The sequence below is a fragment of the Lupinus angustifolius genome, chromosome LG13 (assembly GCF_001865875.1).
Source record: "Lupinus angustifolius cultivar Tanjil chromosome LG13, LupAngTanjil_v1.0, whole genome shotgun sequence".
NCBI lineage: Eukaryota > Viridiplantae > Streptophyta > Magnoliopsida > Fabales > Fabaceae > Lupinus > Lupinus angustifolius.
The window spans coordinates 16,810,777-16,838,199 of NC_032021.1; the positions used below are offsets into that span (position 1 = coordinate 16,810,777).

A 27,423-nucleotide genomic window follows, 5' to 3' on the forward strand; every position below is an offset into this window, starting at 1 on the left:
ATAATTCTATGAAAAATATTTTGATTGGTTTGATGTATTTTAATTTTTTTTAAATAATAGATGTGGCACATTACAACCGCTCAAATGACGAGTTGAGAAAATGAGGTAAATATTTGTGATCTTCCTTCATCCTAATGTAATTATATTGTTTAAATTATATTTTTGAAATTAATTAGGAAGAGATTCATATTTATTTGAGTTGACACAAATTAGTTATCATTAAAGAGAATATTTTGATTATTATCATTTGAAATATTTTATACTTATTTTACATTTTTTTATTATTATTAATTATATATAACGTTTTTTATCTATTTTTTCACTTTTTAATTTATTGAGAATTGAATTTTAACGAACATAAGTAACAATCATGACCGTTGAAAGGATTTTACCAGAAAAATAAGTGAAATTATGATATTTTCTCCCTCTTTATTAAAATTCTTAGTTCAAATTTTAAGGATCAAAAGTGATGTGTCACGATAGTTCAAAAGATGGTACGAGGATAGAAGTGAAATTATTATCTTTTCTCTATCTTTATTATAATTCATTCTAAAAACAATTATTATTAAATTGAGTTTGTTTGAAATTTATGTTTATGATATTGTCACAATATTTGATATTTATCCATTTTTTATCATCTCTAATTAATCTTTTTGTTGTTGCCATTATTACAAAGATTTAACAATTATCATTTCAATTAGTTTGTAATTATCCCTTCAAATTGTTATGGGAGGTTTATTGAGCATAAGTGACCTATCACCACTTTTCAAAGGATAATCTAATGAAAATAAGTGAAGACGCACACATTTTCTCTATCTTAAAAAATGTGTTATCTTATATTTGATTGTATAATCTTTGATATGCATTCATAACCCAAAAGATAGTAACTAATTTTTTTGGTTTATCATATCTATCCTCGCACCAGAGGCAATCATGTCCCAGCCGAGAATATCCACAGGTATATGGAGCTAACTCTCCCAGCACATATTTTTCCATACACAAGACTCGAACCTAAAGGGAAATAAAGCATGTACAACTTGAACCAACACTCGTTGGTAAGAGATAATAACTACTGGATGAGGCTCAAATAATTATTACTTGTTAAAAAAGGAAATTATTTATTTCCTATATTTATTTCCTTTTTATTAGCCATTAAGGCATTAATTGATTATCTCTTAATCACCGTTAAGTATTTAATATTTAAAAAGTATATTTCCTATAAAACTATCGCAATTATATATTAATTATTGTCACACCAAGATTTTCGGTTATGCAATTCTTTTGGTATTACCCCTATATTTTATGTAGTTAAAATAGAAAATTCTCTTTAATGCCCAAATTGAATAATATGCTCTTTGAATAAGAGTTATGAGTTCGATAGTCGATTACGGATCAGAGAATGTATTAGCATCACATCTGCCAATAGTAGATGATATCTTCGTTAGTTGCATGGATTAAGGGTACCCTTAATTTAATTAATAAACAATTATTTGTTAAAACAAAACAATATATATTTTATTTTTTTATGTGGCAAGAGTTCATCTTACTTCTATGTATCACCATGAGTTATAAGATAGCTAGCTTGATCTTAATCTTAGTTTGGTCTATTGTAATCCATTTATCCTCAAATTTAAAATGGTTTCTGCAAAACCATGTGGTTGCCTTTTTTTAATATTTTTTGTTTTGATAATATAACAAAAAAAGGTTAACGTGAATGTGAGGTGGAGAAAACAGAAGTTTGCATAATGCATTTCTTGGTCTGTATAGGTGTAAGAAAAAGTGAAAGTGAAATATCTTTTTGCATCTAATGTGTATGTATTAAAATATGATTTGATTATTGATATAACTACTGTAGTGAAGATATGAAATCATATCTGTATATATAATATATTTTGGCTTGGAGTAAGTAAATAAATAAATATAATGTGAGTTATTGTAGCAAATTTGATACAAACAAATTAAAGAAACCAAAAGTGAGAGGTTAAGAATGGAACAAAAAAAGAACAAAGACATGTGAATAAGAACGTGTTCTCTAGTGAAATTTCATGTGCAAGAGAAGATAAGATAGAGGCCACCTCATCACAACCAGAACCTCCTATTTTTCTAGCTCTATGTTGTGTGTTGTGCACTGTGTTTTTTAGTATTTCTCTAGTGAGTTTTTGTGTTTCTTTTTGTTGTGTTTTTGGATCCTTTGATTTCCCTCCTTTTTATGAGGGATTTCAATATATACAGGAAAACAAAAATTGTAACTTTATTATTACATACAATTAATTCAGGTTCCAAATTCATTGTGACATTATTATCATTTTCAAAATTTAAAAATTGAATATAATTATGGAAATAAATTAAATTTTTTGAAATGTGTATTTTTTGTTCCTAGATATTTAAAAATAATGCTTTGCGATAAAGTTATAAAACCTAAATACTACTATAATACCATCACGAGGCAAAATATAATTCTTTAACCTTATTTAAAATTAAAACTAGCAATATACCCGTGATTTGCACAAATTGATTTGGTTGATATTTAAAAATGTATTTAATATTTATATTTAAATGAAAGATCCAAGTTTTAAGTTAAATACAGTCATGTAATAATTTAAAAATAGAATATAAATATTATATTTATATGAGTTGAAACAAAAATAGACATGGAAGTCAAAATGATTACAATAAGTCAAACTTTAGTTCACAATATGTTCAAACTATTTGTTTTTATTTTTACTACTATATATTTATTTTTTAATTTTACTTATTATTTATTTTTTAGTTAGTAACTATTTTAATTAATTTTTTTATAATAAATTAGCATTTTTTATCTTATTTTTAGAACATTATTTTAATTTTTTATAAAATTGTTTTTTATTTATATTTATATTTGAAAATTATGTGTAAATATTAAATGTTTGGTAGTTTTTCTAACTTTTAATTTCTTACACGTTACATAATTTTGAAATAGATATTATTATGATTCAGTTCTAATAGTCATTAGTTTTTAAATTCAAATATAATCATTTCAACATTTTAAAATTTGAATAGCATAAAAATAAATTAGTAACGTTTATCCGATGTAAATTCAATTTTCATAATTACAAATATAATAACTCTGTAATATGTAATCAAATATCAAATTTATTAATTATTGATATGTGTGTTGAACTCTATTAATTACTCATACAATATACCCTTACATTTGAATTAATATACATTATTTTAATATGTATAATTACATTGAAATTGATTAATATACATTATTAATATTGTATTATCTCACCGTTACAAAAATTAAAATATGTGTATTACTGAAATTGAATTTATCAGAAATTATTATCACACCATTATTGAAATTTTATTTTTTGAAATTTTATTTTCTTTTATTGAATTAAGAAACTCGTGTATTACTTTATTATGCAACATTAAAACCTTAACCATAATTCTACATTCTCATTTTTAGATACTTCTAGCTTAGAATAATGTAAATATAAACTCATATTAATAATATAAATATATTTTATAATGTCAATAAATCTCGCGTTAATAATTACTACATAAGTCATATATAGATTGATATATAATTATGTAATAGAGAGGTAAAAATTATATTTATAATGCAAAAAAACTAAACTTCATAAAAGAGAAGTAATGTCTTAAGTTATTCTATATTTATATTTTATTTATTTTATGATCATTTTATTTTTATTTTCAAGTTAGTTACTATTTTACTTAAATTTTGTTTGAATGACTAATATTTTTTATCTTTATTTTATATCATCAGTTTTGTAACATTGAATTCCTTATTTGTTACACAATTATGAAATAGATATGATTAAGTTTTAGTTTTAACATTCATTTGATTTTTATATCATAGTTCTCCAATTTGAATAACATTGATGGTAAGAATATTTTAGTAACATTTAACTATTGTAAATTTAAAATTCATAATTTCATATATGTAACTGTGTAATCTATAACCAAAGATTAAATATATAATATATTGGAAACAAAGTTATCTCAATTCAATTCTTATCATAAATTTATAACAAATTGTTAATGGAAGGTGCTAAGCGTACACAATCATAAGATTCCAATTTTATAAATTGAAATCAAACAAATAATCCAATAAAATCAAAATCAAAATGTTTAAAGATTTATTTTTTTATTACCTTTTAATGTCTTCAATATATTGTTTAGGTAGACAAATAAAATGAAAATAGATTACACTTGAAACATATAAAGAGCAACAATCATAAATATTAACAGGTCATCTTTATGATTCCAATTAGAAATCAAACATTTTCTTGTTGGGACTATTTTTGTTGGTACTATGATACTTAAAATAGGGGTTGATGAGTTTCTTTACATGAAAAAAATGAGATACCTCATTCATAAAGAAAAAGACTTCTTCATTACACTATGAACCATATTATATCAATGAATTTGTTCATAGTAACTTCACTAACTATTTTTTTCACACCATAGTTGAATAAATGTTTAAGGTATTTAATACGCATTTTTTTTTTCCAGCAAAACGTAGCGACTAACTTCCTAGATAAAACAACACCTCAAAGTCCAAGTTAAGAATAAAGCTCTAGTGTGGGTACATTTTATCTTGACATATTGAGTACATAAACTATAATTCATGAAACAATATATTGCAAGTAACACAACACACCAAAGACCAAACTCTTCACTGTTTTTATTATATTAAGTTGTTTCATAAGGATATGAAGTAGTTCGTTTAAAACGAAAAATTTGTAAACAAAATAACATATGCACATAGAGGAAAAACTAACCCGCGTAGAATGCTTCAAGGGAGACAAGTACTCCTAGAGTAAGAATGAATCAACAAAATAAAAAAACGGAATAAAAAATTAGTAAGAACATATCGAAAAAAATAAAAATATATCTATAAAATAAGAACTATGAAGAAGAAGAGAGAGAAATTGTTGAAGAGAAAAAGAATGAAAGAGTGATGAAATGAATGAGTGAAAAGTAGAGAGACAATGAGTGATGAGACATGAGAGAAAAATATGGAAGAGAAAAAGACTCACATCATTTTTGGAGAGTGGAAAACTCATCAGGATTTCAAATCTCTTCATTGAAAAAATAGTGATTCTTTTGAAACAAAAAAACTGTAAACAAAATAAGTGATGCAACTAACTCTTGGAATAAAGATCACATCTACAAAATAAGTGATGCAATCATTGAAAAATCAGTAAGAACATATCTAGAAATAAAAATAAATCTACAAAATATTAACATATCTATAAAATAAGAATATTTCTACATAATAAACAAAAAAAGAAATGAAGAAGAAGAGATGGAAATTGTTGAAGAGAAGAAGAGTGAAAGAGTGATGAAATAATATTATATTATATTATATTTTTAATCAGAAAATAATATTTTGTTTGCACCTTTATATTTTTATTTAAATAAGAAAATGAAAGTTGAGGGTAATTTTGACATGTGCTTTTTAGTAAATGGAATCTTTCTATAATTAGGATAATAAGTGACCATTAAATCACTTAAAATCCTTTTTAAAAATTATTTAAAATACAAAAACCAAAAATAAAGGATTCTTGGTCAATATTGAGTAAAAAAATTACCTATTAAACATTTTTGACATATTTTTATTTTTAAGGGAAAAACAAAAATCAGGGGAAATATTATGAAATTGAATCATCCCTACTAATGGTCCATTTGGCTATGATCTGTGCAGATTTAGACGTCATGATGTATCCTAAAACCAGGATGGAACAGAAAATGGATGGAACCATTGACGTATAACATAATAGTATAAAGTTCTTATTTTCTTTAACGAGTGTTATATTTCTTTTGGGATTCTTATCTTGTTCCATTTAACAGTTAATTGATATAGAGATATATTAGGGCCATATTTCATAACTTTGAAGACGTTGATCCTGGAGGATGCCTTTCAATTATCACTTTATTTTTATCAAGTGTCTTTTCTTTTTAAAAGAGTAACTTTTAGTTAACATCATCACTTTATTAAAGTTGAATTATTTCATCACAAAAATCAATTATTGAAGCTAAGAAACTGATACTATAAGCTCTAGACTATTCAAGCTACTATGTGGAATTGCACAAACTGATACAATAATTTTCTTTTAGTTGATATTGTTGCACCAGACTACGACCACACCTCTTGAACCAAAACCTTAAGGCATTATATCCATAAGATTTTCCTTCTTATAAACTCTTTTACTCCTCCCCGCATATCCAATGTGGGACTTCACACTTGAATAAACCCAACTGACATCATAGTCTTGGTCAGCTAATTTGCAATGAAACTTTACAAATTAATGGCTATGCTGAATTATATGACTATTATATATTATAAGTATCTGCGATATCCTATGTACTAACTACATCATTAGTGGTTGAAAAGTTCATACTATAACCATGGCATTCATATTTCCAAATATTTCTTTAATGGGTTTGTTTGCATTCCTAATAGCCTCTTTATCTCATACTACTTCAGCTGCAATGCAAAGAGAGAGTGAAGCAAATGCTCTATTGAATTGGAAAGCAAGCCTTGACAACCAAAGCCAGGTTTCATTGTCTTCATGGTATGGTAATAATCCTTGCAGTAATTGGGTTGGAATCCATTGTGATGAGTCCAAATCTGTCTCCAATATAAGTCTTAGAGATATGGGACTAAGAGGTATGCTTCATAGTCTCAACTTCTCATCATTTCCAAATATTCACACTATAGATATAAGGAATAACTCATTTAATGAAACTATTCCTTCACAAATTGGACTTTTATTGTCCAATTTGGAGACTCTTGATTTCTCCTTAAATCAACTCTCTGGTAGCATTCCCAAAAGCATTGGTAATCTTTTAAAACTCTCATATCTTTATATCAGCCAAAATAGTCTATCTGGTCCCATTCCTAGTGAAATTGGAATGATGTCAAGTATGAATGTCTTTGATTTTTCTAGTAACTTTCTCTCAGGTAGAATCCCCCCTACAATAGGAAATTTGAGCAATTTACAAGAACTTTACCTTTACAACAACACACTCTCTAGTTCTATTCCTGATGAAGTAGGAAAACTCTATTCTCTTACCCACATGCAGTTGTCACATAATAATCTTTCTGGGTCAATCCCACTCTCCATAGGTAACTTGGTTAATTTAGAAAACTTACTTCTTTATACAAATAAACTCTCTGGACCAATTCCTTTTACTTTCGGAAACTTGACCAAGCTCAAATACCTATCCTTATTTTCAAATAATATTTCTGGTACCATTCCTAATGAAATTGGAATGATGTCAAGTATGCATGTCCTTGGTTTTTCTAGTAACTTTCTCTCTAGTAGAATCCCCACTGCATTAGGAAATTTGAGCAATTTACAAGAACTTTACCTTTACAACAACACGCTCTCTAGTCCTATTCCTAGTGAAATTGGATTGATTTCAAGTATGCAGTAACTTGATTTTCATAATAATTTTCTCTTTGGTAGAATCCCCCCTACAATAGGAAATTTGAGCAATTTACAAGAACTTTACCTTTACAACAACACACTCTCTAGTTCTATTCCTGATGAAGTAGGAAAAGTCTATTCTCTTATCCACATGCAGTTGGAACATAATAATCTTTCTGGGTCAATCCCACTCTCCATAGGTAACTTGGTTAATTTGGAAAAATTAATTCTTTATACAAATAAACTCTCTGGACCAATTCCTTTCACTATTGGAAACTTGACCAAACTCAATTACCTATCCTTATATTCAAATAATCTTTCTGGGTCAATCCCACACTCCATAGGTAACTTAGTTAATTTGGAAAGCTTGAGTCTTAGTAGAAATAAACTCTCTGGACCAATTCCTTTCACTATTGGAAACTTGACCAAGCTCAAATACCTAATCTTATTATCAAATAAGCTGTCAGAATCAATTCCTCCAACTTTTGAAAACTTGACGCATTTGGAATCATTGCAATTAAGTGGTAATCATTTAATAGGTCATTTGCCTCACAACATTTGCCTTGGTGGAAAGTTGACCAATTTTTCTGCTGACAATAACAATTTCACAGGTCCAATTCCAAAGAGTCTAAAAAATTGTTCGAGTCTTATAAGAGTAAGACTAGACCAAAACCAATTGACCGAAAATATGACACAATGTACTTTTGAGTGTCCAAATTTGGACTACATTGATTTAAGTGACAATAACTTATATGGGAACCTTTCACCAAATTGGGGGAAATGCTATAAACTCACAAGTCTCAAGATCTGTGACAATAATTTATCTGGTGTTATACCACAAGAACTAGGAGAGGCAACCAACCTACGTGAACTTCACCTATCTTCGAACCATCTTATAGGACAAATTCCGAAGGAGCTAGGTAAGTTGACCTTGTTGATCAAACTCCTCATAAGCAGCAATTTCCTTTCAGGAAATGTTCCGATAGAAATAGCATCGTTGAGGGATCTCCGAAACTTGGCGCTCGCTGAAAATGATTTTAGTGGCTTCATCACAAAACAACTAGGAAGTTTACCCAATTTATTGGAGTTGAATTTGAGCTATAACAAATTTGTGGGACATATTCCTGTTGAGTTTGGCAAATTCAAACAACTTCAAAGCCTGGATCTTAGTAAGAATTTCTTTGCAGGAAAAATACCCTTCATACTTGGAAAGTTGAAATACCTAGAAACATTGAATCTTTCACATAATAATCTTTCTGGTACCATACCCTCTGATTTTGATGATATGTTAAGCTTGACAAATGTTGACATATCATACAACCAATTAGAAGGTCCACTTCCAAATATTCCTGCCTTTCAAAAAGCTTCAATTAATGCATTGAGAAATAATAAAGGCTTGTGTGGTAAAATCTCTGGCCTTGAACCTTGCCCACCAACATCAAGTAGAAAATATCATCATCACCAAAATACCAAAGTTATAGTACTTGTTTTATCTATTTCGTTGAGCATTCTACTACTTATGCTATTGGTGTTTTTTATCTCAAGTCGCCTTCACCGAAGTGCAACTACAAATGAAAACCAAGTTGTTGAGCCACAAAATCAAAATCTATTTGCAATATGGAGTTATGATGGGAAAATGGTGTATGAGAATATCATTGATGCCACAGAAGATTTTGACAACAAATATCTCATTGGAGTTGGAGGATGTGGATCTGTTTATAGAGCTGAATTGCCATATGGTGAAGTTGTTGCTGTGAAAAAACTCCATTCAATACCAAATGAGGAATCATGTGTTCTCAAAGCTTTCCAAAGTGAGATAAAAGCTTTGACAAAAATTCGGCATCGTAACATTGTGAAGCTATATGGGTTTTGTTCACATTCTCTACACTCAATTTTGGTTTATGATTTGGTGGAAAGAGGTAGCATTGATAAGATCCTCCAAAATGATGCACATGCCAATGAATTTCATTGGAAAAGAAGGGTGAATGTTGTTAAAGGAGTTGCTAATGCATTGAGCTATATGCACCATGATTGTTCACCTCCTATAATTCATAGAGACATATCATCAAAGAATGTCCTTTTAGATTTGGATTATGAAGCTCATGTTTCTGATTTCGGAACAGCTAAGTTTCTTAATCCAGATTCTTCAAATTTAACCTCATTTGCAGGCACTTATGGATATGTTGCTCCAGGTTAGTTTCCTATAATTTTGACATTATACAATTTAAGGTTATATAGTTTGTCATTGATACTTATTTACAGTATAATGAGTACTTTAAACTTATTTGTATTCAACTCATTGTTATTAACATTTTACTATTTTATGCATTATATTTATTTTGATTTTTTTTTGTAGAACTTGCATATACTATGGAAGTGAATGAGAAATGTGATGTTTACAGCTTTGGGGTATTTGCTTTGGAAGTAATATTTGGAAAGCATCCTGGAGAAATTATATCATCTACAATGTTATCATCTTCTTTCGGAGTTAACAATTTCCCAGTGAATGATAATTTGGATCAACGTCTTCCTCATCCTATGAAGCCAACTGATAAGGAAATTATATCAATACTTAGAATAGCAACTTCATGTTTGAGAGAAAATCCACATTCTCGACCTACCATGGAATGTGTAGTGAAGGAACTCTTGATACCTAATGCAGCTTGAGAGAATTAATTCCACATTATCATAGTTGAAGATTGGCTTAAGATTGTTGTACTTCACAAACTTATCTCTATTCTACTTGCTTCGAATCAATGTCAAATCTATGACCTAATGATAGAGTGTGCAACATATGTAAAAAAAATAAATTACATATTTCATAATTAATCTCTATGTGATTTTATATTTTGAAATCGTTGAACGACCAATTCGTTGTCAATCTTGTTGAACATATCTCACTAAATATAACTCACTAAACAACTATTCATCCATACATCTTCCATTCGATTATATAACCTATTCTTACAAAAATTACAGTTGTATTGTTATCTTCAAAAGAATATAAACTAATGGATAAATAATGTGTCTTACACTTTCACCTAACTTATCTTAAATATTATTGATTCATTTCAAAGAAGCAAATTCAATAATATTATGCATATCAATAATGTAAATGTCAAGTTGATTATCAAACATCACTACCTCAGTTGAACAAAAATATCGTGGATAAAACTTTGCAAATTCAATCAGTTTAGCCATATCAAAACTAGATAATAGATCAGCTAGACTCAAACATGACATATAATAAAGAATTGAGTGTTTGTCTCGAAGAAACGATCATAAAGTTCCTTAAATTGCATGTCAATAATACTAAAAAATAATTCAACATAATTATTATTTGTTTTTCTCAAAACATGTCATATCATTTACAGAAAAACTAAATGTTAAGCTTTTAGAGTTATAAATAAGAGTATAATATATATGCATTGTTAGTATATAGATTTATATATGGTCACTACATTATCCACTATTCATTTGAATTATTTTTTTGAAAAATCAATAATAATTTTTATAAATAATATACATGTTTTTGAAAAATATACATGGCACCGTCCCTGGAATCATGTTGCAGTTAGGCTTGTGAAGAAACTAGAAGACATGCCAAACCATGATAGAATTGACCACTCATAAATATGAGTCAAGTCAAAGTAGGAGCAAATTCGGACTCTTAAGATGGTGATGTGGTTAGGGTTAGACTCAACCCTTTGAGTGCATCACAAGTGCATGGCATAGGTAGTATTGTTGAAAGGACCCAAGTTTTTTTTACATATACAATTAATACATGATAAATATGTTATTGTTTTTTACTATTTATTAAATCATTTGTGTTATTGATGATTTTTACTTTATGTATAAATTTATTCAATATTTTATAGGTGGCGATAGTCATTGTTTTATATTATCAAAAAATGTTGGACTCAAGCCCTTGAAAAGAAAGTATATCCTATGTTATCACAATTTGTGTGAAACCTATTCTTTTAATTAAAAAAATATAATTAAATTCATTTGATATACAACATGTACTTATTTTTTATTTCGATCTTACAATTAGTTTTGGACTCTCAATTTTGTATAAACTTTGACATACAAAACTCACATGGTTAGATTTTTTAATGAGTAGAGTCGAGTCTTGCTCACCCCTAATTCTATGAAATTTTCCTCATGTAACACAGAAATAAACTTCAACTCAGGTTGTTGACATTGATATATTAATCATGGGCTGACCCTTATGATTTTTACTTTCATTAAAGTATCCAATGATACAGAAAAAAGGAACACAATTTCAATATGTAAGCCCAAACATAAGACGACACAATTATTTTTATTCCATTAAATTTTAATTTATAAACTTGCAAAGTAATTAGATGATATTAATTTAATTGCTTTATTATAATAGGTCACAATTGTAGTAAGAAATAGGAAAAGTTGAATCTGCACATGACTTGCTGTTTTTATTATTTAAAATTTTCAGAAGTGGATGTGACAATTTGTTGCATCTGGTAGAAGGCTAAAGAAGAGGATGAAAATGTATGTTGATGGTCGTTTTGTATATTATGATTTTATGTCTTCCATATGTTTTGGTGAATAGTGATGGATATAATATTTTGTTCTTTTATATATATTACTGAAGATAGAGCCCTATGTTTAATTCGATGGAAAGAATGTTACATTTACAGTGACAAAATATATAACATAGAGTTATTGTCATAGAGCCCTATGTATAACTATCATTTCAATTTTAAATACTCTTTATTTTTCTTTTTAAGGGATGGTGCAACTGCACCATAGAAAATATAATAATAAGCTGAACCAAATACAAAGAGTTAAAAGATCAAGTACAAAATTTTGAACCTATAACATGGCAGGCCAAAAGCATTCCTAGATAGATCAGTGAAAATAAAATTTGGCATTGTTTTCCACCAATGGAAAGATTGAGAGTTAATTCCACTAATTTGTCCACACGAGAATTTCCTTCCCTAAAAATATGAGAGATTTTGAAGTTCATAGACGATATTAATTTCCGGCACAACAACCATATGTTTTGCAACTTCAAAGGAACCGTGACTTTACCATTGAAAATCTTCAAAACTAAGATTGAATTACATTCTAACCATAAATAGTTCTAGCCTTTGTTATGAGCAAATTCTAGAAAGAAATTCAGCAAATAAAGTCTCCTGAATCTCATAGTATACAACAAAACAGACTAGAAAATAATTTTACGCTCTGAAAATTCCTCCTCCTCCTGCTAGCCCAAGGGAACCATGAGCTGCCCCATCCGTGTTTACGCCCAAATGAGGAGGCATCCAAATTATCTCAATAATTTTTGGAGCTTCATTGAAATTTATTAGGACCTTGAGGTCTCTAGATGTAAAAGTCCCTTAAAGAAGAGTTGGCACAAGACTCGTAAAAAATACCCTAGAATGAAATATCCACTTTAATCTTAGCTATTGTTTGATCCATGTTGATTATTTTGTCCTCAAATCTACTTTAATTCCTGCAATACCAAATTGTATAGTTATTATTTTAAAATACTCTTTCTTTAATTGCTATTATTATTTTTGAAATTATTTGTATATATTTAATTTAACTTCATGATTTTTTCATATGATTAAATGGATTTCCATGTCAATAGGTTATTCAATTATTTTACAATGATTGAAAAAAATTATGATTTTTTTAGATTTTATTGTCACATGAGAATTAATTATTTTTAATCTCAATGATCTAAGAAGATGAAAGGATTTTTATTTTTATATTGTTAATGTCTATATATAAGTGTCTACATATTTTCTTGGTAAGTAATCTACTCTATTACCTAAAAATATATTAGAAACACAAGTCAAAATTGGTTTTTTTTTTTTTTGCAAAATCACAACAATAATATTTTTAACTCATAATAAATGTCGAAGTTTATAAGAACTAAATAATTGAGAAATAATTTCTAATATAACTCTAATGTTCTAAAGAAGTTCTTTATCATAGCACCATGTTTTTTTGCTTCTCATTTATTTTTGGAATAATCTTCTATGTCTCTTAACCACATATGTATCTTAGTATCTAATCATATTTAAAGAAATATTTTTTAATACGGAGATTATTAATAACTTGACATATTGTATTATTATTTATTATTATTATTCACTTGTTATGAAAACTTGGGTTTTACATTGTCTCGATACAATTTTTATATGTGACATAGTAAAAAAAACAATTTCAGATACAAAATTGGCAAGTTTTTTTAAGAATGTAATAGTTATATATTGTTAGTATAATAATTTCTATACAGTCAATACTTTATCCACCATTCATTTGTATTACTTTTTTAAAGGTAAATGATAGTTAAAATGAATAGAGAAAGATGTAATGATAATATATAAAACTAATACAATTTTAATGCATACATTTCTTTTCTCTTTTTGTAGTAATTTTATTTTATATTTTTTCACTTAATGTTATTAATTATGTAAATTTAATATGAGAGAATCCCATGGAAGATGGAAACTTATAGAAGATGCAAATCCTAAGAATCCAATAAAGTGATTTTGTGTTGACTTCTCTTAGAATCACTTTTATATAAGCAAATTCTAATTTGTTGTGGCTTCTTGGTCTGCTTGTTGATGCCTGCCACTACATGTGCAATCCATTCGTGCAATGAAAAGAGAGAGGAAGCAAAGTGTTGGATTTATTCAAGTGTGAAGTCATATATTGAATATGTGGAAAGGAGTGAAATAGTTTATAAGAAGGACTCATGGAGGTTGCAGTCTGGTCCAACAAGTGGTATCAAAGCTCGTAGAGCTTTTGCATGCTAAGTTGTACAATCTACAAGAAAATTCTTAGTATGCTTTGTGTTTGCAACATTGTCTGATCTTACACACTAGAAAAAGAATTATTCTTATTACTAAATGTGTCAAACTCTAAATATAAATATTTACCAACGCCATGTGCCATACACCTTGCTAATATTTGTGTTATTTTGAATATGCTAGTAATAATATATATCTTCATTATGCTATGGAAACATTATGATAATACTTCACTTCTCATCTCATATAATAACATCCTTTCTAGTGATGAGAGAGACATTCCTAGCACCTACATTAGAACCCAATACTCTACTTGGCCAAAGTTTCTACTCCCCTGGCATGTCGGGATACTCCCATTAATAATTCTCGATATATTTGCACCTATAACATTGTGTTATGTTCCTCTCATGGATTTCGTCTTTTTCACCATTGTAGAATCCATTTTGCCTCCTATTCTTCCTCATCCTTATATCACTTCTCATACATACTATCACATAGAGATCCTTCTCATGCAGTTTGTTTTTTTACTACGCACATTATCGTCTAGTTTGACTGTGTCTTTCATGTACGTCAAAGTTGTCTCAAAGTGTTCATAAGAACAAGTCAAGATATACAAAAAATTTATTGTTTTCTACTCTATCATCAACCTTCACATTTAGAGTACTCTATAGGTCACTAATGACTTGATTGGAGGTGTTGACATGTTGTTATAAATCAGAATCTTTCACATCATTAGTTCATATTGTATCTTCTTTTCATACAACTTGTTCGTTAGAGACTTGGACATGTACTATTTCTTAATTTTATGTCATTCCTTTGTTGCAACTATTATTTCCATGATGTGATATATCACCTTATCTACGAGACAGATCCATATGGTTCCAATGGCTTTCTCCTTCAACGCATTTGAGGGAGTCGAAAACAAGAGAATTTCATAACTAGGTTTAGTCAATTTTGCCTATGCTATCAAAGATCACATGTCCCAAAAATTCATGTCCTCATGTCCCAAGCCAATCACACTCCACCAAGTAATAAAAAAACAAATTATTTTCTATTTTTATGATTTTTTCTTTATTGATTAGCACTTTATGATTGGATTTTGAGATACAATGAGACACAAAATGTTGGAACATGTGATCTCCATTCTGAAAGTTGAACATAGATCCTACGTCCTAAAATCATTATATTCATATGTATCTAGCCAATCAACTTTTTTCAAGTAATAAACAAATATTATTTTATGTTTTTAGAATTTTTCTTTTTAATTAAATGACACTACTTCATTTAACTAAGACAAGAAATTGAGATAGAAATAAGGACATGTAATTTTTCATGTTACCAAGTTAAAATAAAATTGACCAACATCAAAGTGATTGATTTAGCAAAGATAATCTTCATATGCAAAGAAATTAAGGTCCTACCTACAACCAACTCTTTCAAATAACCTCATAGAGTAAGTACAAGGTCACATCGAAGAGTGAATCAAAATGAGACATGAAATCAAAATTCAAGAGAGGGGATGATGAAGAACATTGAGGAGAGGGTGGTGTGGTGTGAGGGTGGAGCCATGGACATGAGGGGAGTGTTTTGTTTTGTGGGGAAACTGTCTTTTTCTTAGGGATAGGGTCATGACCATGAGCACAAAGGGACCCTTTAGAATGTTTGTCTTCGATACATCCAAAAAATTATGAACTCTATTAACCTTAATTAGCATAAGTTTAGTCACTCAAGTTTTATTGATGTTTGACAAAGTTTCTCAAATAGAAAACAATATTGAATTGTGGATGTAACTAACAAGAGAAATATTAGTTTATAATTAGTATATAGTAATACTTAATATTGAAATGCTAATTGCATTTGCTATCTCAATTACAATTATCAACCACAATGTACACTCGTTTAACAATATTGTCCACCACTCAAAATATAATTTGCAATTATAGATATAAACATATTTTTATCTTACACAAATATACATATATTAAATTTATATGGTAGATATACTATCAAGTATAGGATTATTCACCACGAACCTATGATTATATTATAATTATTACTTAACTATGAATTTTTTGTTTAGAATAGCAGCACTTATAATGCTTGATGTTTTCAACATAATTAATTATTTAAAGTCCTCACTTATTGCTAGAACCAATACTAATTATTTAGAATTATGAATTTAATTGAATCATTATCGACCAATGGATGATCTTGATTCAATTAAAAGAATGACATTCAACCATATACAACTTTTGCACTCAATTCAATTAAGATCTTAGACGTGGTGGTGTGATAAAAAGTATGCCCATTTATATCATTTTTGTAATGATATATAAACCCTTAATATTTTATTTTATTTTACTCTTTGCATTTGTGTTTTGCACCTGCTCTATCTAATATAATTTATTTTCCTGAAAAAAAAAAACTAATGGGCAATGAGAGGACCCAATAACTTTATGTACATCAAGTTGTTAGCTATTGTGGAGAGGCATTAACTACACAATGACCCTTATCTTTAATACGGGTAAATATTTGTTGTCCCAAAATAACGTACCACTTCATATATTGCTGCTTGTAATTGGTTAGAAAATTGATTAATTATAAAAAATTTAATTTAAATAATTTTTTCAACCAATCATAATCATTGGCACATGCAGTGACGTACATTATGAGTAAGGGTGGAAACAGGCCAGGCCAGGCCAGACTTTGCCTTAAACAGGCCCAGCCTATATAGTATGTAGGAGTCTGGGCCTGGCCTGTTAGCCTGTTTAAAAAAAAATTCAAAGCCTAGGCCTGGCCTGTTTAAAAGTCTGGCCTGGCCTATTAGCATGTTTAAAAGCCTGTTTTACTATATCATCTTGAAATAGGTCATCATATCTACATTTAGATAGGTTAATATTCCTACTTTTAATTAGACTCTTCTAACCCTAACAATTAAATTATATTTTTTATATTAATATTACATATGTATAATAATATTACTTATATTAAAATTGTATAATATGAACATATTACATAATATAATTAAATAGGCCGGCCTGTTTTTAATAGGCCTTTTGGATGGCCTACAGCTTGGCCTATTTAACTAAATAGGCTTTTCAAAAAGCCTATGCCTGGCCTGTTTACGAAGAAAGCCTGGCCTGGCCTGGCCTGTTATATGCCAGGTAATAGGCCTCTGGTAGGCGGCCTGGCCTGTTTCCACCCTTAATTATGAGACAACATATGTATTTAATATCTAAGTGGCACCCTGGGTACCTAGTAAGTAGGTTAAATGTTTTTTACGTTTATGAAAGTGTATTCTCTCATTTTATAAAACATTAATCATTTTCAAGGTGTATAGTTGTCATTTTCAACAAGTATTGCTAACAGAAATTGAAATTTTGACATTTTGACCGATTTAAAATTCTAGTAGGACCTTACATAATTAGACTAACGTCTTGTTCATGTAAATAATAATCTTCACCATCATGTATCAAAGACAATACTTTGACAAAGGCATCTCTCTCCTTTGACCATAGAAAAATCCTGATGGGGCTTCCTTCCTCCAAAATAATTATACTTATCTTTAAGCTAATGGACCCTTCACACGCTAATGATAGTTTGAAAGGGAAAGTTGAAGGGCTACTTATGACTCATGGTGACAGAAATCTAACAAGTGTTCTCATTATCCATCATGATTAATTAAGGGAGAAAGAATTTTGAACACCTAAAATATTAAATCAAGACATATTTCTAACTAGTTCAAGGGGGAAATATTTCTTGGCCACCTAAAATATTAAACTAGATTATAAAATGTCATGTACAAAACAAAAGTCAAATTCCTTTCTACATATTTTTGGAATTTCATGAATTAAATCATAGATCATGCACAAAGTTCATAGGATAAATTGATATTTTTTAATAGTCAAAAACTATTTTACACCTTGCCTTCACTTCAGATTCCTTTTTAGATATTTCTGAAATTCAATAATTAAATTGCACATCAAGAAATTCATGGGTGGTTTTGGAATTTTTCCATTAACTAATAAAGAAGGTGGAATTTGAATATAATCCCATTAAGATTTTAGAATCCTTAGCTTCTCATCACTAGAAGTTGTTTCAATAATGTACAACAATTAATGTACAATCTCAAAAAACAGATATGGGGCAGACCCTATTGCAAGGAAATTAAAAAAAGTAGGATAAGGATGAGAGGCATTACATTGAAAGGTGCTGGAATTAAATTCAGACTTTTTAGAGGTACGACACAATTCTGTGATTAACCATTATAGAGACAAAATTATGACATTTTCAAATTCCTTGGATTGTCAATAGAGAAATGCTAATACACTCTTCCTAACATATATTTTTTATTATGGGATGAATTTCATGAAATTTAGTAAAATGAATAAGTACAAAGATCAAAATAAGTAATTCTAAAGAAGATGTTGTTTAAATCACTTTTATATTATTTTGTAAAGGACTAAAAATAAAGAATATGTATTGACTCTTATACTATTTGGATTTGTCTCCATATTATACCATATTTTCTTTAACTTATAATTACACTCATCATCTTCTTTTTATCAGCAATGAAAACCTTATTAATCTAGGGATAAAATAATTAGGAGAACAAGTGATATTCTTATTTACGAAATTCCTACATCAATAAAGAGAAAGACAATATGATGGGTGTCTCACCCAATCTACAAGTGAAAACGAGAAAAGATGAAAGTGAGCATTGAGAAGACTCTAAGAATGTGCAAAATAAGCTCCATCACATCTTGTATTTGGAACCTCTTGTGCTAAAAAATGACTTTGTTCCAAATGTACCAAATATTCCAAATTTTCACAAACCAAACAGTCACTCACCATTTTTGTTTCTTGTTCTCCAACCAAATATGCAACAGAACACGAGAAAAATAAATGACTAGTAGATTCCTCTACCTCACCACAAAAAGAGCAAAGAAGAGTGTCTTGAGCAGTTAGCCCACCTCTATGAGCATGATTCACCTTAGTTGGTAACTCATCCAAAAGAATTTTTGTCGGGACGTTACAAGCCCAAAGTCTTTTGAAGAAAGCAATACTACTGCTTTCTTCCACTTTTTGTAGAGTTTGATAAGCATTTCTGACCGAGTATTTTCTATTTGTATCATGAATCCAAGACTAAGAGACATTAATGTGATGTTTAGGCATTAAGCCATGTAGTTGTCTAAGGAGTTCTGCAAATTCATCTTCCTCCCATATGGATAAATTCCTTCTCCATATCAAGTTACATGACCAAACCCCGTAATTTCATGTACCCAAGGAAGCAACAAATGCCTCTTTATCCAAAGCCACCTAAAACAATCTAGGAAAAGATTTTTTAGAGTATCACTCCCCATCCATAAATCAGTCCAAAATTTAACAACAGATCCATAACCTAGCTAGAGTCCTACAGATACCACCATTTACTTACCCATATCCTATTCCTTTCCTACTATGACTAAGATTCCCTAACTCTCTCCACCAAGAAGAGTCCCTCCTAAAGCATTCCAAATCACCTTCCCCTATACACCTTAAAAACTCATCCTCGTACTTCGACTTTAAGACTTTCACTCAAAGAGAATCTCCCTCAAATAATAATCTCCATCTTCATTTACCTAATAGAGTTAGGTTAAACAGGAATAAATTCTTTATCCCAAGACCACCTTCCTCTTTAGGCCTACACACTTTCTCCCACCTCACCCAATAAATCCCTTTTATCTTTTCCCCCTTCCCCTATAGAAAACGTCTATGAATTTTGTCAATCACATTTATAATAGAAATCGGAGCTTTATAAAAAGAAAAGAAGTCGATAGGTAAGGAACATAGTACCAATTTAAGAAGAGTAACCCTGCCACCAAAGGATATGAGCTTATGCTTCCAAAGAGAAAACTTCTTTTGGAAAGAATTAATGATAGGAGATCAAGTGGAGAGCCTTTTAGGATTTGCTCCAACTGGGATTCCTAGGAACTTAAAAGGGACTAAACCAACAACACAAAATAATTTATCCACCGCCTTCAAGATGAAATCACGACTCGAGTTTAGAAGATTACATTTATCTTTCTTAGAGGATAGTCACCGTAATGTATGTGTATAAATTGGGAGCACATTTTTTATCCCATAAAGTGTGTCACTTTATTTGTTACTTGTTGTGATTGGCTGAAAAAAATATTTTTGAGTTAAAAGCTTAATACTTAAGTGTTTTTTGACCAATCAAAGCAAATGGCATATGGAGTAGCATACTTTATGAGATAGAAGATATGCTCCCATTTAAATTAGGGGTAGTCTATATAGGTTCAAAAAAGGAATGAATGATTTATGTATTTCACTAAAATTGAGGGTATGAGTGTAATTTACTCTAAGCGGTATGTTAGAAATAGTGAGTTAAATAATCCGTGGTTCTTCTCAATATACATTTCATATCCAGTTCATTTTGCTTAAATATGAATTTGTACTCCATTTAATCTACATAATAGGGGTTAAGCAGTGAAATTTGGCTAAGCACAAATTTATATAAGAAACTCAAAATGAACCAATCACTCATTTTCTTTAATTAGAGGGAGAAGCTACGTGTATTTATTATCTATACATAGTAAGCACGTTAAGGGGGCTCCATAGTCATATGAAGAATGTCTCACATAGACATGTCCACATGGCTAATAATGTGGCCTATATGATTATATGCCATAAATATAAGCACCCATAAAGTACAATTATATAAAGATACCTTTATCATTCCAACACTTATGGCTGAGCAGCTATAGCAATTCCATTTTTATTCTTATAATTTTATGAGAATTTACCTATTAAGTGTTAAAATATGTCTCATATTGGTTGAAATATTTGTATTAAATGTACAACATTTTTTGTGATCAAGTTTTTCGGTAGACTCAGGTGGAATTATTCTAATATTGTATCCAAACTTTTTCATCATATTGGGTTATTTTCAAGCTACGATTAGAACCTTTAACTTTCTTTACTCTAATCCTTTACCCTAATTGTCAAACCACTTTGTCACTCTTTTTTTCTTAATTTATTATGGTGAGACTCGAACCCACAACATTCTTTACTTTATTCCGTAAACCCTAATCCTAACTATTAGAACACTTTATGACTTCCATCATATGTCTTAGTTAGACTAATTGATTTTAATATAATCAACTATTGCTTATGATTATTCAAACTCTTAAGTATAGGTAATGATTTTCAAATTCTTAATATGCCCACAAACAAATAATTAGCCAAAAAAAAGTTATCAGCTTATAATTGGATGTGCACTGCTGCTAGGCCAGCTCAAGAAATGGAAGCTACAAGTCAATTTAAATAGTAAATTCAATCATGGTTTTATGTATTGTACAAGCAAGTGATATTAATTAAAGCTTATGATTAGAAAAATGTAATATTTGAGTATAGGGAAGGGACCACACATGATTCTCTGAACATATATATTCGATCTATTACTCCTAACTATACGTAGCTGTTAGTGCAGTTTGTGATAGTTTTCTGTTAGCAACATGCAAGAGATATAATATGTGATTTATGGTGTTAGATCAATTAGCATGTGCTACGTTCAATAGAACCCTTGATTCCCTCATAAACTTAATTACAACTTGCAATTATATATGTAGATTAGTATTTACTATTTAGCGTTCAGCACAATTACTATATTAATATTAATTATATTATGGGAAATTCTACTAATTGTTAATTGGGGGCAAGGGGAAGGGAATATTCAAACTAGACAAATTAAGAACATGTTAAATGGATATACCATTAGCCAATTGTTAGACTAATCATAGAGAGGGGTGATAGTGGTTTGACAACCTTTTCAAAACAACCAATTTGATAATTTGAAACTCTAACTTTGTATAGATATATTAAAATTAATTGTGAAACTCTATCTCGTCTCGATCCTAATCATTCACCATTATTTTTTATAGACAAATATTAGTATATTGGTATTTTTTTTATGATGGGTGGAGTGAGTTTTGAACTCTCAACATCATTCTTATCACCCCACTCCTTGAACCCCATATACATTTTTATTATATAATATATGATGTTGTTCTGTCCGACTCGAACGTGAGACCTCAAAGAGGTGATGTAACATTGTGGAAAGAGGGTCAAGTTAAGGGGCATGCAAGCATTAATTATTTAGCATGTTAGTGGGAAAAAACAAGTGAAGTGGAGAAAAAGCAAGTGGGCAAGGATGACCCACATGCAACTACTGAATCCTCTTTCTCTCAAACACGTTGTTCATGTAAACAAGATTAGGAATGCATAAGCCAATGTTTGATTGCATTCACATTTCAACACCGTTTGGTTACATTTCACTAACTCTCACATAAAAGCATGTTGGAGTTTTCCCATTCACATTCATTCAACTACGCAACTTTTTTATAGTTTTAATCTTTTATACTTTTAACAAGTTTTTGATGAAAACAATTAAAATTTATATAATGTATGTAGTTATGTACTTATTCACCATGATTTCACTTTAAACTATCCAAACAATGTTACTCATCCTGAGTTGATTGACTTCAAACTTAAATTTTTAATCTAAATCAATTGTACAAAATCAGATTTCAAAACATCACTTAAAGTTGCTTACATGATAAAACCAACCAATATCATATTAAAACTGCTTCAGATTTATTCTCTTTCAAGTTCGTCATCAGGATCAGGAGCAACATCGTTCCAATCTACTATGGAAATTAAAAGTCTCATTGATGGATGCCTTGTTTAGAAGATGGATTACATTTTCCCATGGAGGAGGCCTCTTATGTCGATTTTATAAAGCGTAAAATGAGTCCTCTCAACTCATTTTCTCTACTCGTAAGATCACCTATTTGGTTTGACAACTATTCTATAATTGACTTTGTTTTAATATTAAAGTTTTTGCTTAAACAATTAGTCACTTTCTCATGCATATAGGTCTAATTCGTACTAATCAATATAAGAATTTGCTAGTTCCCTGTACCTTCGCGACATCATTAATAAAATTACTTTTCCTGAAGAAAAAAAAGTAAATTTATAAACTTTGATCCTATAAAGATACATAACACCACATTGATCTTCCTTTTTAAACACATTAAATTGGTATTTCAAATATATATATATATATATATATATATGACATCAAATTAGCCACTCATTTCTCTATCACAAAAAATTAGTCCCTCGTTATGTTCTTATAAAAAAAAATAGTCCTCATTGCCACATTTATCAATAAATAAATAATAAGTAATAATGTTTTTATAGACAAATTTTAATAATGGATGAGACTTGAACCCTGACTTCCTTATCAGTCCATTCCTTAGCTTAAATTATTCACACTTCACCACCTTATGACTCCCAACAAATCTAATGATATTAGTTATCTTTCTTTTTTTTAAATTAAGAATTGGGATCACCAGAAGATTCAGCACATAGACAACTAAATTCCAAAGTATGATAATTTCATCTTTATACATGTAGTACATGCTAGAGGGGGAAATTATTGTTGAGAAAATGAATATACTAAACATAGAACTTTACTAATCCATTTTTAGGTTTTTTGTCAGCAATTAGATATATTAATAAACTAAAAGGAAAAAAACATTAGGAAAACAATTGATACTCTTATGTACATAGTCATAGATATATTAATACTCAGAACAAACACTTAGAAGGAAACATCATCCACTCCATGAAAAGAGTAGTTGAAGGAAGGAAAACAAGCCTCAAACAAATTCCAGGAGTGCAGAAAAATTAATTCTAATACCTCATCAAATTTGAAATGACCATTCTAAAAAACGACTTTGTTCCTAACAACTCATCCATAAAGTCCATATATAATAACGAATGAGAGAGACATCCATTATTGCTTATTTTTTGTCTCCATCCATGACAAATTTGAATCTAATAAGAAGTGACTTAATGTCATTATGAATAAATGAATTAAGATCAAACCTTTAGTAGATTTTGCCAAACCATTATAGGACTTTGAACATGAGAAGAACAAATGACTTGTTAATTCATCCATCACTTCACAAAGAGCACAAAGTGATGAGTCTTGAGCTCCTAAAACTCCTTTCTTATCAAATTCAATCTTGTTGGAACATCATCCAAGGAGATTCTTCACACTAAGCATCTCATCTTTGATGGTACATTACATAGCCATTTTTAGCGTAAAAACTAATATATATTATATTGTAAATTGCATATTCATGTTTTAGAAAGCTGTAAAAATAAAGGGTTTCTTAACCTTAACCATAATGGTTATATGTGAGGAGTTAACCTTGCACAAAAAATGTATTTTGATCTATCAAAGATACATTCTTTATTTTATTTTTTAAGATTGGGAAGTGTTTATTTTTTGTGCTCATAGATTGATCGACATAGTGGAGCTTGAGACCCACCACCAAGTTGCATAATAAACTGAATTAATTGAAGATAGGAATAATGGTGAAAGGTTTGAATAGAAGCACCATTCATATCACTTCATACTTCACATTTCAATAACCAGTATCAATATTGCTTCACTGCATGCTTTGGCCGGCCATTGAGGTATCACATTTCTCTACTATGCAATATCTGGACCCTCTGCAACCTTATAATAGCTCATAATGACCCAAATGCAGGTGACAAAATAATATTCATAAATTTCATTAGAGATAACACATTAAATATTAAAAATGCATTTAAAACTAAATTCAGTATATTTTAGAATATTAAGTATTTAGTTTTAGTATGCAAAAATATATTTGTTTTCTGTTTCCTATTCTAAGCCCTAAGGGGTGAGTTTAAGAAAATCCATAAATTAATATAATGAGTGTAATTATAACTATTTAAAGATAATTAACTGATATTTTCAACAATGACCTAATTAGTTGTTAATGTTATAATGAGTGTAAATATATTGAGGGATCAATGAGCAAATGTAATAACATCATAAGCCACATTGGAGTAACTTTTATTTGAAGAAAAAAAAACTGTCTAGTGTAATTGAAATCAAATTTCAAGATTGACATTTTAATATAATTTTTCCTCTAATATATGTTTAACAAATTTTGTATATTGATTCGGATTGTCATTTATTATTTTTTCTTACATAGTGATGATGTAAAGAGATAGACCTGAAGATTAAAAATTAAAATTTGACACATTTTTTATTGTACAAAACTAAATACTTTTTTTGTAAGCAATAAATTTCTGCATTAATTGTTAATAATGAAAATAATTAAGTGGTTCATAATCATGCATCATGCATGTGATATAGCCCCGATTGTGATGCTTTCAGATGTTTCAATATTTTAGTTAGGTACTATTGAATGGTCAATTATTCACCTACTCAACTTCAACTTTTTCTCTATTTAACCATACAAATATTTGCTACAATCTTTGACTAATATTAAAGGATCTTCTTTTTTCCACATATTAGCATTCATGAAAGATCTAGATCCTAAATGAGTTCATTATTGGAACATGCAACAACTTAATGAAGCAAACCCAGTAACATAAGCTCGGAGTTTGATGTGTGATAATCCAACTTCACATGTGAAGAAGAATCTTTTCTAATACTAAAGAGATAAGTTATTAGTTTTATCTTTACATTTAAAATAAAAGTGTCATTGCATTATATCTGAAAGGTAAATGTGTCACATTATAGAATTTTTTTATTTTTTTTGTGTTTCCATTACTAGAGAGAATACTAACCCACCATATAAAGAGAAAACGAAATTACTAACCATGTCCAATAGGGTAGGTTAATTATTGAGTTCCTTAAAAATGATATCATAAATCTAGTCACATGTATGAAAAATATTAATATTAGTAAAATTCACTTCAGTAATTTTTTCATTTAAAAAACTAGATTCTTGGTTAAATGACATCCTTCATGCATGGAAAACTTAAGAACCATTATAAAATATGAGTTCATATATGTAAAAATAAATAAATAACTATATATAAACAAACCTCGAGGGATAGGGCAAAAGTAAAACACTAGAAAGATATGATTTTTACTAGAATTGGTAATATTATATTGCTAGTGTTTCCCAAAAACAGGTTCAGTGAACTCCGAAATTCAAAAGATAATAGTGAAACATTGATATGGCTGCTATATTTGGTTAACAAAAAGAAACTCTGGTACCTGCTTTCAATCCTTGATCTCCGCTGCCTAAATTCCAGGTTTATAACCTAAAGCAACTTCACTTTTTAATCCACAAAATTTGCTACACAATATTTTTTTTAGTTTCCTTCAAGTATCCTCACACTGGAGATAATCCTGTCCAAACCGGGAACATCCACATCCCGGATACGTGGGGCTAACTCTCTCAACGGACATTTTTTCCATTCACAAGACTCGAACTCGGGTTCTTGTTTAAGGAGAATCAAGCATGTACCACTTGAACCAACATCTGTTGGTATTTGCTACCCAATATGTTAACTCATTCAACGAAATTTATATTAATTAATGTATTAAATTAACTCAATTACTATCTTGAAATAGATTGCAAAAAAATAGAATTCAATTAAAAATATCTTTTTATCAGCAATAACATTTATTAATAAAAAAATTAAAGTAGTATATCAAGTAGTACTCTTATCCATAAACTTCATTCCTACCTATATGTACAAGAAGACCAAAATCCCTAAGGCCGAAGACTAACCTCAAATTTGAACCAGTCCATTATGAATAATAAGGTCTAGGATCTAGTCTACGAGATCACTTATAAGTCTTCCCTACAAACTAGTCTTCATATGCATGCCCTCACATAATAGCTCCGGTCATGGTTTTAGTGAACTGTATAATAATGAAGTAGGTCATGAGGGAGTCATAAGGTGATCTGATGGTGAAGAAGGTGGTAGTAAGGAATGGAGAGGTTGTGGGTTTGAGTCTCACCATCAACAAAAAATGGAGTTATAAGGTGGTTAGATGGTAGGGTGTAGGAGGTTCATTGTAAAATAATATTAAGAATAAATTATAAGTTAGGATTTTGAAAGAAATTTATTCCATTATTTGGATGGTTGGAATCTAGTCTCTATGGAATTGTAGGAATGTTATGATTTTTTATAACAATGGAGTATGTTTGGAGGAGTTGATGGATGATATCAAGCTCAAATCATAAATATAGAGCAAAGGAATATACAAGTTTGTGATTATGTCTTGGTTTGAGTTGATT

The 27,423-nt window shown here is 29.4% G+C and overlaps 1 protein-coding gene across 2 annotated transcripts in view; it reads left to right on the forward strand.

The window, feature by feature from the left end:
• Positions 1-10,254, forward strand: part of LOC109325562 (MDIS1-interacting receptor like kinase 2-like) — a 41,157-nt gene extending 30,903 nt beyond the window's left edge. The window contains exons 1-4 of one of the 2 annotated variants that reach the window (XM_019557993.1): positions 6,359-6,727; positions 6,947-7,260; positions 7,693-9,640; positions 9,805-10,254. In XM_019557993.1, coding sequence (XP_019413538.1) covers positions 6,424-6,727; positions 6,947-7,260; positions 7,693-9,640; positions 9,805-10,115 — 2,877 coding nt within the window. In that variant the 5' untranslated portion in view covers positions 6,359-6,423 and the 3' untranslated portion in view covers positions 10,116-10,254. Of the gene's footprint in view, positions 1-6,358; positions 6,728-6,946; positions 7,261-7,620; positions 9,641-9,804 lie in introns of those variants that run through there. The other variant, XM_019557992.1, reaches the window with a different exon arrangement.